Raw genomic sequence first — 13,254 nt, forward strand, 5'->3', positions numbered from 1 at the left:
GGTGGCTCCCGCGCGGGGAAACTGTTTTACACCCCGTAAATCCCAGTCGGACCTCTAAACGCGGTCCCGACTCTTGCAGGGGACGGTGTTGGCAATATTTTGAGGGAATGCACACGGCCAAGAGCAACGGCAAAAAAAAACCTTGGCTGCAGGCAGATCGCGAGGCACTGTAGAAGGCTCAGTGGTGGTGGACCCGGAGTCCGCACTTCCGGCCCAGTGGTCCACAGCTAAGTCGGTGGACCTTTTGACATGTGAGTTCCATAAACAGAGGCTGGAAATCTCTGAAGATCCGGAAAGGGCCATTGATCCGATTAAGACCGCAGTGGTCAGAGTAGAGTAGACGCGAGGCTCAGGGTGCATCGCTCCAGAAACTGGAGGAGTCTGGTGCCGACCACGAGGACCGGCTGTCCTTGGTGGAAGCAGAACTTTCCTTGGTGGCTGACAGCTTCAAAAAAGTACGTGACGTGGTTGACGCGTTGGAGAATCACGGAGCGTCGGCAAATTATCAGAATGGCGGGTCTGCCAGAGGGGTTGGAGGGCTCACAATTCTCGGAGCAGGTCGCACAGATGCTGCAGAAGCTGGGAGGTGAGAAGGTTTTCAGTCAGCCCCCCCCCCCCTGGAGATTGATCGTGTACACAGAGCGCTGGGGCGAAAGCTGAAGGTGCGCGAGCAGCCAAGGGCGATGGTGGTGCGTCGGCACCGTTTCCTGGACAAGGAAATCATTCGGAAATGGGCCAGGCAGGCGAAGAAGAGCTTGTGGGAGGGCAGCGGGGTACGGAACTGGCTAAACGCCGGCAGGATTCAACAAAGTCAAGGCGGTCCTGCATAAGGAAGGTGAGAGATTTGGAATGTACCTGGCCTGCGTGTGGATCACCTTTCATAACCAGGTTCACTTTTCAGACACCCCGGAGGAAGCGAGCAAGTTTCCTCGTGACCAGGGGATTGGAAATCCGTAAATATGTTGAAATGCGGTTGTTCTGTGCCGTTGATGACATTGTTGTTAGTTTGGTTGCTTTGAATTTCTGTACCTTTGTTATGTTCTTCTCTATCATTCTCCTTCCTGTTTTCTTTTTATTGAGGTGTGTTTGACGTTCCGGGATTGGGGAGATGTGGAGAGTAGGATAGTGGTTATTTTTGGATCGGGTTCGGGCGATATGGCAGGCTTGGAATCTCCGCGGCCTAGACGGACCTGTGAAAAGGGCGCGCGTATTTACTCGTCTGAAGAACCAGAGTGTGGACTTGATGCTTCTCCGGGAGATTCGCTTAAAAAGGTGGCAGACCAGGTAAGGTGGAGAAAGGGGTGGGATGGTCAGGACTACCACTCGGGGCAGTACGGTGACACGGTGGGTTAGCACTGCTGCCTCACAACGCCGAGGTCCCAGGTTCGATCCCGGCTCTGGGTCACTGTCCGTGTGGAGTTTGCACATTCTCCCCGTGTTTGCGAGGATTTTGCCCCCATAACCCAAAGATGTGTAGGGTAGGTGAGTTGGCCACGCTAAACGGTCCTTTAATTAGAAAAGAAAATGAACTGGGAACTCTAAATTTAAAAAAAAGGACTATCACTCAGGACTTGACATGAAGTCAAGAGAGGGGGCTGTGTTAATAAGTAAGAGGGTGGGGGCAGCACGGTGGCGCAGTGGTTAGCATTGCTGCCTCACGCGCTTAGGTCCCAGGTTCGATCCTGGCTCTGGGTCACTGACCGTGTGGAGTTTGCACATTCTCCCCGCGTTTGCGTGGGTTTCGCCCCCACAACCCAAAGATGTGCAGGGTAGGTGGATTGGCCAGGCTAAATTGCCCCTTATTGGAAAAAATTAATTGGGTACTCTTAAATCTTTTTTTTTTAAATGCAAAAGGGTTGTGCATGGACTTTGCACATTCTCCCAGTGCCTGCGTGGGTCTCACCCCCATAACCCAAAGATGTGCAGAATAGATGCAGACTAGACTATGTGCAGGACACGCTAAACTGCCCTTTAATTAGAAAAGAAAATAATTGGGTACGCTAAAAAAAAAAATTTCTTTTTTTAAAAATAAGTAAGAGGGTGTCTTTTGAATGAAGGTCATTGCTGATCCGTGCGGAAGATTGGTGCTGGGTAGTTGAAGGGTTCCCGGGTAGTGCTGTGCAGTATATACTATCGCTCATGTTCTAGATCCGGGAGGAGATCGGTGATGGTGGGGGAGCTGTCGAGATTCATGAAGCTTATGGGTGGCGTGGATCCATGGCATTTTGGGAGACTCAAGACGATGGAGTTTTCTTTCTTTTCATATGTTCACAAGTGTTATTCCCAGATAAACTCTTTTGTTTTAGATAAGACGTTGATTTCACGAGTGGCAGGGAGAGAGTACTCGGCGATCGTGATGCCTGACCGCGTTCCGCACCAGGTGGACCAGTGGAGATTGGACGTTGGTCTCTTCGCAGTGAAGGGAATATCTGAGGTTGGAAGGGGCCATTTCTAACTATGTGAATCAGAGCGTCACAGGTGCACTCTCTGCTCTGGTGCTGAGAGAGGCACTGAAGGCTGTGGTTAGGGAAGAGCTCATCTCGATCTGGGTGCACAGACCAGCAATGGAGCGAGAGGAGCAAACAAGATTGTCGACAAAAGGAACTGCGGTGGACCTTGTGCTGGTAGGTTTTCAAAAGTGTTTGACAGATAGAAACTTGAAGTCACATCATATTAAAGAGAATGTAGCAATATGGATAGGATTTATAGCATAAAAGACGGCCATTTAGTCCACCGTAACCCATGCTGGCTCATTGTTGGCGCTGTCCAATTAATTACACCCTGGCCCTTTCCCCAGAGCCCTGTTTCTCCTTTCAAGCATTTCTCTTTTAAATGCTGCTCGCCAAATCTTCGTCCACCGTCCTTTCAGGTAGCGCATTGTAGATCACAGTAACACTGCGCAAATAATGAATTCACGTCACCTCTGATTCTTTTGCCAATCTCCGTAAATCAGTGTCAGTGTCTCTGCCTCTGGAAACAGTTTCTATTCATTTACTCTCCGCAAACCCTTCACGATTCTGAACGCCTCCATTAAACCTCCTCTTAACCTTCCCTGCTCGAGGGAGATCAACTTTTCCAGCTTTGGACTTCCGGTTGCGGCTATGCGGAGCTAAGCCGCACGTTCGGCAGCTCCCGCCAGGAACGGACTTTTGGGCTCTTTTAAGGGCCCCCAGCGGTACTTGCTCGACGGTTCCCGACGTGGGAAGGTGTCTGCAGCGGATCCCCAGTGGTCTATGGTCTTGATCAGGAGTGGGGCCAGCAAAATAGCGGTGGCAGCGCCTAAGAAAAAGCGGGGGAAGAGAATCAAGATGGCGGCCGGCAGGGGCCTCGAGGAGTGGAGGCAGTGGGCGCAGGTGCAGCAGGAGCCTCTCCAGCAATGTTTTCAGGAGCTAAAAGTGGAGCTGCTGGACTCGCTGAAGGCGAATACGGACAAGCTGCTGGCGACGCAGGCAGCCCAGGGGGTGGAGATCCGGGAGCTCCGCCAACAAGCCTCCGAAAGAGAGGATGAGGCCGCGGCCCTCGCGGGGAAGGTGGAGATGCACGAGGCGCTCCATAAGAAGTGGCAGGAGCGGTTCGAGGAGATGGAGAACCGGTCGAGGCGGAAAAATATGCGGATCCTGGGCCTCACGGAGGGGCTGGAGGGGTCGGACCTGGGGACCTATGTGGTCGTTTTGTTGAACTTGTTGATGGGAGCTGGGTCCTTCCAGGGGCCCCTGGAGCTGGAGGGGGCCCACAGAATACTGGCTAGGAGGCCCAAGCCGAATGAGCCGCCACGGGCGGTGCTGGTGCGATTCCACCGGTTCACTGACCGAGAGTGCGTGCTCCGGTGGGCCAAGAAGGAGCGGAGCAGCAAGTGGGAGAACACGGAGGTGCGGATCTACCAGGACTGGAGTGCGGAGGTGGCTAAGCGGAGGGCCGGGTACAACCGGACGAAGGCGGTGCTCCACAGAAAGAGTGTGAAGTTTGGCAGGTTACAGCCGGCGCGTCTGTGGGTCACTTTCAAGGACCGGCACTTTTATTTGAGTCCCCGGAGGAGGCGTGGGCCTTTGTGTAGGCCAAGAAGTTGGACTCTGACCGAGGGTCGGGGGTTTGTAAATAACTGTTAACTTTCGGTGGGAAGGGTCTCTGTTTTATGCTGTTTTAAGCTGGGTGTGTGTTGGTTCTTGGGCGGGTGGGGTGCTGCCATTTTTGCGTGGGGGGGTCGGGCAGAGGGAAAGTGCGGGCTTTTCTTCTGTTTCCCGCGCTGAGGGTGGATGGGGGCGGGGTCGGAGCTGAGAAGCGCGGGCGGCGGAGGAGGAGGGTCTGCTGATGGGTCTGGGGGAGGAGGAGTAGCGGCAGTCGCCGGGGTCAGCAGAAGTTAGCTGGCTCACGGGAGTGCTATGGAGGGAGTAACGCGGCTGGGAGGGGTCCTAGCCTTTTGGGGAGGGGGGGGGGGGGCGGGGGGTGGTTGTACCGGGTTGCTGCTGAAATGGCCAGGAAGGAGCTGGAGTATGCAGGGGGGGGCAGGGGATGGGTAATGGCTAGTTGGCAGGGGAGGGGGGCAGGGAGCCCTCTGATCTGGCTGATGACCTGGAATGTGAGGGGGCTGAATGGGCCGGTCAAACGGGCCCGGGTGTTTACGCACCTGAAGGGGCTGAAGGCAGACGTGGCTATGCTCCATGAGACGCACCTGAAGGTGGCGGACCAGGTTAGACTGAGGAAGGGCTGGGTGGGCCAAGTGTTTCATTCGGGGCTAGATGCAAAAAATCGGGGGGTGGCGATTCTGGTGGGAAAAAGGGTCTCGTTTGAGGCATCATACATGGTGGCTGACAGTGGAGGGAGGTATGTGATGGTGAGCGGCAAGTTCCAAGGGCAGCGGGTGGTGCTGGTGAATGTCTATGCCCCAAATTGGGACGATGCGGGTTTTATGCGGCGCATGCTGGGCCGCATTCCGGATCTAAAGACCTGATACTGGGGGGGGACTTTAACACAATGCTGGATCCCCCATTGGATCGATCCATGTCCAGGACGGGCAGGAGGCCCGCGGTGGCTAAGGTGTTGAGGAGGTTTATGGACCAGATTTGGGGGGGGGGGGGGGGGGGGGGGGGGGGTGAGACTGCTGGCGGATGAGAAGGTGGGCGGGTGGGTTCGGGGTGTATCAAGAGGTATTTAGAGGCCAATGATAATGGGGAGGTCCGGGTGGAGACGGTTTGGGAGGCATTGAAGGCGGTGATTAGAGGGGAGTTGATTTCCATCCGAGCCCATAGGGAGAGGGGATAGCAAAAAGAGAGGGAGAGGTTGGTGAGGGAGATGGTAAGGGTGGACAGGAGATACGCGGATGCTCCGGAGGAGGGACTGTTGAGGGAGCGACGTAACCTTCAGGCCAGGTTCGACTTGCTGACCACCGGAAAGGCGGAAGCTCAGTGGAGGAAGGCACAGGGAGCGGTGTACGAATATGGGGAGAAGGCGAGTAGGATGCTGGCGCATCAGTTACGTAAACGAGACGCGGCCAGGGAGATTGGTGGAGTGACGGATAGGGAAGGCAATGTGGTGCGAAGGGGGGTGGACATTGATGGGGTCTTCTGGGACTTTTATGGGGAATTGTACCGGTCCGAGCCCCCGGTGGAAAGGGGGGGGATGGGGCGCTTTTTGGATAGGCTGAGATTTCTGAAGGTAGAGGAGGGACAGGTGCAGGGGCTGGGGGCGCCGATTGAGCTGGAGGAGCTGGTCAAAGGGATAGGCAGCACGCAGTCGAGGAAGGTGCCGGGGCCAGATGGGTTTCCGGTCGAATGTTACAAAATGTGTGCAGACCTGTTGGGCCCCCTGTTGGTTAGGACCTTTAACGAGGCAAGGGAGGGGGGGGGCTTTGCCCCCGACTATGTCACGGGCGCTGATTTCCTTGATCCTTAAAACGGGACAAGGACCCCCTGCAGTGTGGATCATATAGGCCAATCTCGCTGTTAAATGTGGATGCCAAGCTGTTGGCAAAGATCTTGGCCACAAGGATAGAGGACTGTGTGCCGGGGGTCATTCATGAGGACCAGACAGGGTTTGTGAAGGGAAGGCAGCTGAACATCAATATATGTAGGCTTCTGAATGTTATAATGATGCCGGCGGTAGAAGGAAAGGCGGAGATAGTGGTAGCATTAGCCGCGGAGAAGGCCTTTGATAGGGTTGAGTGGGGGTACTTGTGGGAGGAGCTGGAAAGGTTTGGGTTTGGGGAGGGGTTTGTCAGTTGGGCGAGGTTGCTCTATGAGGCCCCGATGGCGAGTGTAGCCACGAATAGGAGGAGGTCGGAGTACTTTCGGCTGCACCGGGGGACGAGACAGGGGTGTCCCCTGTCCCCCTTGCTCTTTGCGTTGGCAATTGAGCCCCTGGCCATGGCGTTGAGGGAGTCGAGGAATTGGGTGGGGTGTTTGGTTTTGAGGGTTAGTGTGTTTTTCTTTTTGTTGTTGTTAATACTGTTTTCTTGTTGTTATTTTCGGTTTTTGATATGTTTTTGAAAATCTCAATAAAAATTATTTAAAAAAAAAAGCTTTTCCAGTTTTGCCCCGTAACTGAAGGCCCTCACCCCGGGGTACCAGCCTAGTGGATATCCCTTCCCTTCGACACTCCCTCGACAATGCCTTGGCCGTTTTAGGCAGCTCTTCGAATTCTGATTCAACGTCGCACGATGGAAACACTGACCTTGCTCTCGGGAGTGTGCATTACCTAACGCCACAGCAATCTCACCATCTGGGACCCTGGCCTTTACAAATAGAAAGCACCGGGCACAACAGTCAAAAGGTTAAGCTGGACCTACATAAGAAGCGAAAAGAAGAGCAAAATACTACAGATACTGGGACAGGAGCCTGCGCGGCGAGGAACCTTGCAAGGCGAGGGAGCGCGCGGGCAGGTATTCAAAATCATGAAGGCATTAGGTAGAGTAAAGAAAGAGAAATTGTTACTGTTGGCACAAGGGTGTCGAAAACAGGGGGCACAGATTTAAGGTAACTGGCAAAAGAACCAGTGGCAAGATATGGAAACATTTGTTTCTACGCGAGATTTGGAACGCACTGCCTGATAGGCTGGCGGATACAGATACAGATTCAATAGTAGCTTTCAAAAAGGAATTTTGTAGATATTTGAAGGAGAAAGGAAGGTGAAGGGGATTGCTCCTCAACTGGCACAGCCTTGTGGGGCTGAATGGCCTTTCCCCGGCGCTGCATTGACTCTTACAAGTTCAAACAATCGAGGGGCTGCTGTGAGGCAGCGTTATTCCGAGGTAAATTTCCGAACAGGTTGGTCGCCCTGCCCGTGACTGGGCACTCAGTCCCAGCACATGGCTGCTGGAGGTGTTACTTACTGCAGGCACTACAAGTGAAGCAGGCGTCGTGATACAGGTTCCCCATAGCCTGACAGGCCTGCTGCGCTCCATAAACCGCTTTGCTGCACTTCACACACGTTCCTGTAAGAAAAGCGACAGGGAATGTTCGAGTTAGTTCCCGTTAATGGCAGGAGGAATGTCAACAACATGAATGTAGAGCAGTGATGAAAGCAGCCAGTACGTAGAGCCAATAACTTTTTAATAAAAGCGCCACCTCAAGGGGGCAGCAGAGAACCCGCACCGTGTGGAAGTGGCAACATACTTTGGCACAAGGATATTTCAAAACAAGTAGCAGCTTGCGTGGTTCTACAAGCAAGTTACGAAAGAAAAAAGGCTTATTAAATACTTCATTTCAGTTTTCCCTTCTGCCACACATCTGGCTCTATCTAGGCTGGGCAGCATTCCATTAATTTTATGGAGTACAACACTACACCTCCCCGCAGAGAGGCCCTGACACCAAGGCCCTAACACCAAGGCCCTAAATATAATGTGTTCCATTCACTAGCTCCAACAGCACACAATTCACACAAAAAAAATAAAAATAAATGACATTGAATTGTTGGGATTGTTTGAAATGTAGCATTCTAGAACTTGTACTGATGAGTGCAAAATGAAAAGCTTCGACAGCATGTCCCTTTTCAGCAAGATTCAAGTTCACCTCTACCAAAGCGACGGATTGAGTTTTCAGTAGGGAAACAGGCCATTCAGCCCAACTAGTCCGTGCCAGTAATGATGATCCACACAGCCCTCCCTCCATTCCACTGCACCTCGCCCATCAGCAAATCCTTTCACCTTCATTAATACTTCTCCATATTCCCCTTAAATAAGTCGCCTCAACTCTCAAATCCCCCACATGAAGAGTGTTGGCACAAAGATGTACAATATGCCATTGAAAAAACAGAAGCTGTTTTGTCGGTGTACCATTTGTCAATGATTTCTGTTGATTATTCTTGTGTCTACGATGTACATACTGTGTACGTTCCTCGGCCGCAGAAAAATACTTTTCACTGTACTTTGGACAAATGGTACATCGACAAAACAGCTTCTGTTTTTTTAATGGCATGTTGTACATCTTTGTGCCAACACGTGACAATAAATCAAATCAAATATTAAACGGTGTGCGTTAGCATAGAGTGCTGGGCGGGTTTTGCTAGTTACCTGCCGCTTGGCAGAATGTTAAACGGTGTTCACACATGGCATTAAGTATCATCTTCTTAGGCATGCACTGGACTCCAGTAAACAACAAACACGCACAGACAGAGCCAGCCCCCCACACGCAGGCAGACCCACCCACCCCACACGAACACGCACAGACAGACCCACCCCACACAAACAGACAGACCCGCCCACCCCACACGATCACACACAGACAGAGCCAGCCCCCCACACGCAGGCAGACCCACCCACCCCACACGAACACGCACAGACAGACCCACCCCACACAAACAGACAGACCCGCCCACCCCACACGATCACACACAGACAGAGCCAGCCCCCCACACACAGACAGACCCACCCACCCCACACAGACAGACAGACCCACCCACACGAACACGCACAGACAGACCCGCCCACCCCACACGCAGGCAGACCCACCCACCCCACACGAACAGACAGACCCACCCCACACAAACAGACAGACCCGCCCACCCCACACGATCACGCACAGACAGAGCCAGCCCCCCACACACAGACAGACCCACCCACCCCACACAGACAGACAGACCCACCCACACGAACACGCACAGACAGACCCGCCCACACGAACGCACACAGTTAGATACCCATGAACACACCTCCCGCACACAGATAAGACAGACCCTCCACACACACACACAAATAAATTAGAAAAAATATTACATGCAACAAGTGAGTTTGGAAAACAAAACATTTATCACCTTCTCAATGCCGCCGGCAGTATTTTACACTGGTGCTTTTGTCTCTGCTTTACACCCGTTCAGCAACTGTAAAAGAGAACCCCACCTGCCCCTCACCCCCAAGCCCCCTTTCAAGCAACCATTTACTGTTGGAACAGAAGTCACATCAATAATCTCATCAAATCTGAGGGACTACAGGATTTTCCCATTTCCAAATACACGGAAGTGCTTGACTGATCCAATCGCAAGTGGCTCGGGCCAGCGTGGCCAAGAGACCATCAGCGGAGGTGGGGGCCTGACGTTTTCATGTCATGAGCCCTTGAACTAAACAAGCTATAAAATTTATCCTTCCCAAACTATATTTTGCATTCTGAGCTGTTTAACTCCGCTGACATTTGGGCTAACAGCACCTTTCGATTCCCAGCTATCCAGCCTATAGCCTGCCATTTGCTTGCATCAATCTCATACATTCACCTTTTATATCTCAATTCATTACTACCTCCCACCCTGGTGCTCCCATCCGGTTGAAGGGACACACTACACAATACACAACTGGTTAGCTATTCATCAGAGGGACTGGTTAGACCATGTCAAGCATCATCCTTCTCCAGTTTCTCTCTCATCTCCCCTCATGCCTGCTGCAGCTCACCTTGTTCATGAGGCCTACGCCTTGTTCACTTGACTCGATCACCACTTAACCTCACTCATCTTCTCTCCTGGATCCCATGTTAGCAAATACTCTTAAATCGTTCTTTCTCCTCCCGTCAGTACCTATTCTCCACGCAATACGACCACCTTTCAACCTCCTGTTTCTAGCCAATCACTTTAGACAAGGTACAGTCTCGCAAATCATGCCCATCTCCTGGAGCTCCATGTTTGAATCTTCCCGATTGACAAAGAGTTCATCCCAGGAATCTGCCTGGTAACCCTCTCTCCAAACGGCTTCCAATTCCAATATCTCCGGTCATAAATCAGGAAAAAGTTACAAATGACATTTACTCTTCCTTTAACCATGGTGGGCTATTTCCCCCCCCCCCCCCCCATCCCTCGCTTCTTGACCGGTCTCCAGCCTCGGACACTGCTGACCCCACTATCCTCCTCCAATCTCACTCCTCCGTTGGGTTGCCCTGCTCTGCTCCACCCTTAGCAACTCAGACTACAGCCACAGATCACCTGCAATGGCTTCTCAATTTACAAATGATGCCAATGTAGCAAATAACCTTGGGGGGGAGGGGGGGGGGGGGGGGTGTTTAACCTTTTGCCGTTTGCAATGAAAATTAATATATCCTTTGCACGAACATTTATGATTGCACTACACAAAGCATAAAGGGGACATCTGTCTACCAGTTGACAACACTACATCCACTGATATCCACCACACAGACAACCTGGGTTTACATAGCGCCTTTAACTTCGTAAACTATCCCAAGGTGTTTCGCTAGGGGCTTTATTAGACTAAATTTGATAACACAACACATGGTGTTAGGGCAGGTATGAGGTAGAAGGGCGAAGGGGTCTAGGGAAGGTGTTCCACAAGGGCCTTGGGTAGCTGCAGGCCCAGTTGTTAATTAGAGGCCTATTCCAGGGGATGTGTCAGAGAGCAGAATTAGAGCAATAGGGCAGCTCAAGTGGCCAGCACTGTGGCTTCACAGCGCCAGCGTCCCAGGTTCGATTCCCCGCTGGGTCACTGTCTGTGCGGAGTCTGCACATTCTCCCCATATCTGCGTGGGTTTCCTCCGGTTTCCTCCCACAGTCCAAAGACGTGCAGGTCAGGTGGATCGGCCGTGATAAATTGCCCTTAGTTTTTTTTTTAATAAATTTAGAGTGCCCAATTCATTTTTTCCAATTAAGGGGAAATTTAGCGTGGTCAATCCACCTACCCTGCACATCTTTGGGTTGTGGGGGTGAAACCCACGCAGACACGGGGAGAATGTGCAAACTCCACACGGACAGTGACCCAGGGCCGGGATTCGAACCCGGGTCCTCAGCGCCGTAGGCAGCAATGCTAACCACTGTGCCACCGTGCTGCCCAAATTGCCCTTAGTGACCAAAAAGGTTAGGAGGGGTTATTGGGTTACAGGGATAGGGTGGAAGTGAGGGCTTAAGTGGGTCGGTGCAGACTCGATGGGCTGAATGGCCTCCTTCTGCACTGTATGTTCTATGGTCTCAGTGCCTTCTTCAGACAGAAACATGGGCGGGGGTGCATTCCGGCCCTGCCCACAACCGGGATCTTCCAGTCACGCCAAAAGGCGATGGGCTTGGCTGGCGAGGTAAATCCCGGCCTTCGTCCGTCATCGCCCACCAACAAAATCTGATACGTTTTGCAAGTGCTTCCCACAATTTATCCTGCAGCTGTATCGAGCAGTATCGGAGGGCTCCCAGCACCCTCCCAGGAGGTGGCAAGTGCAATAGCCAGGCACGTTGCGAGCACTGGGTTTAAGCAACCGAATCAAGTGGAACAACTAATCTCAATGAGCAGTTTTACAAAAACAAGTTAATTAATTTCCTGATCTTTCCAAACACAAGCTTGAAATGTCAAAGGTTTATTTCATTATGTCTCGCTAGGTCAGGCTGGTTAGTGTCACTAATGGTTAAAACGCAGTCCTGAATTAATACCGGCCATAAATCTTGGGTGGAAGGGAGGGCAGAGTTCAATTTTCAAGGATTCCTGTTTGAGCATCAATGGACTCATGAAGGTGCTACATGCTCAGTATGTAAATACAAGCATGAGGCGCTCAACCAGTCTTGAAATGCGTTGCTTCTTTAATATAGGGGCTGGTTTAGCTCACAAGGCTAAATCGCTGGCTTTTAAAGCAGACCAAGCAGGCCAGCAGCACGGTTCGATTCCCGTACCAGCCTCCCCGAACAGGCGCCGGAATGTGGCGACTAGGGGCTTTTCACAGTAACTTCATTGAAGCCTACTCGTGACAATAAGCGATTTTCATTCATTTTCATATAGGCTGGGAAGTTTAGAAACAGGGGTCAGGATAAAGGTCAGCCATTTGGGACAGAGAGGAGGAGAAATTTCCTCACCTCAGAAGGTTGTGGATTTATGAATTCTCTAACCCAGAGGAATGTGGATACTCTGTCCGTGTACTGTGTTGATTTCTGAATATTAAGGGATACAGGGGTCATCTGGGATAGGGTAGTTGAGGTGGAGGATCAGTCACGATCATATTGGAGGCATGGCAGCACAGTTGTTAGCACTGTTGCTTCACAGCGCCAGGGTCCCGGGTTCGAATCCTGGCTTGGGACACAGTCTGTGCGGAGTCTGCACGTTCTCCCAGTGTCTGCGTGGGTTTCCTCCGGGTGCTCCACTTCCTCCCACAAGTCCCGAAAGACATGTTATTAGGTGAATTGGACATTCTGAATTCTCCCTCTGTGTACCCGAAAAGGCGCCGGAATGTGGCGATTAGGGGATTTTCACAGTAACTTCTTTGCAGTGTTTTTGGTTTTTTTTAAAAATATTTTTATTCTCCATTTTCACATTTTTTTCAGAATTTACACCCCACCAACAAACAGTAAACGGTAACGAATACAATGTCAATCCCCCTACCAACAACAACGATCCCATCCTCCCACCAACCCCCAAACAATGGCCCACCTGCATCAAATAACACCGACACCCCAAAGAACCATCATTGCAAATGAAAGTCCCAACTCTTCCCTTGCCCAAATATACAGCGTCGACTCATTTAGTACATACACCAACACGCAGTGAAAAAATAAAGTTACATGAGGCTACATCGGTACACGACCTGCTCTCAGTCCCATTTCTCAATTCTGCCACAGTCCTTCTGCCTTCGCAAACTCCTCCACCGCTTCCGCCGTCCCAAAATAAAAGTCCTTGGATTTGTAGGTCACCCTCAACTTAGCTGGATATACTATGCCGCACTGCATCTTGCTGATGTACACTGCCTTCTTCACCCGGCTGAAGACAGCCCCCCTCCTAGTCAGCTCCACCGTAAAGTCCTGGTATATGCGTATACCAGCTCCAGCCCACTGCACCACCCGCTTCTACTTTGCCCAGCA

The 13,254-nt window shown here is 51.7% G+C and overlaps 1 protein-coding gene across 3 annotated transcripts in view; it reads right to left on the reverse strand.

The window, feature by feature from the left end:
- Positions 1-13,254, reverse strand: part of limd1a (LIM domains containing 1a) — a 74,353-nt gene that overhangs the window by 34,455 nt on the left and 26,644 nt on the right. For all 3 annotated transcript variants that reach the window (XM_038796573.1, XM_038796572.1, XM_038796574.1), the window contains exon 2: positions 7,325-7,426. In XM_038796573.1, the coding sequence (XP_038652501.1) occupies positions 7,325-7,426 (102 nt within the window). The remainder of the gene's footprint in view (positions 1-7,324; positions 7,427-13,254) is intronic.

The sequence above is a fragment of the Scyliorhinus canicula genome, chromosome 5 (genome assembly GCF_902713615.1).
Source record: "Scyliorhinus canicula chromosome 5, sScyCan1.1, whole genome shotgun sequence".
NCBI lineage: Eukaryota > Metazoa > Chordata > Chondrichthyes > Carcharhiniformes > Scyliorhinidae > Scyliorhinus > Scyliorhinus canicula.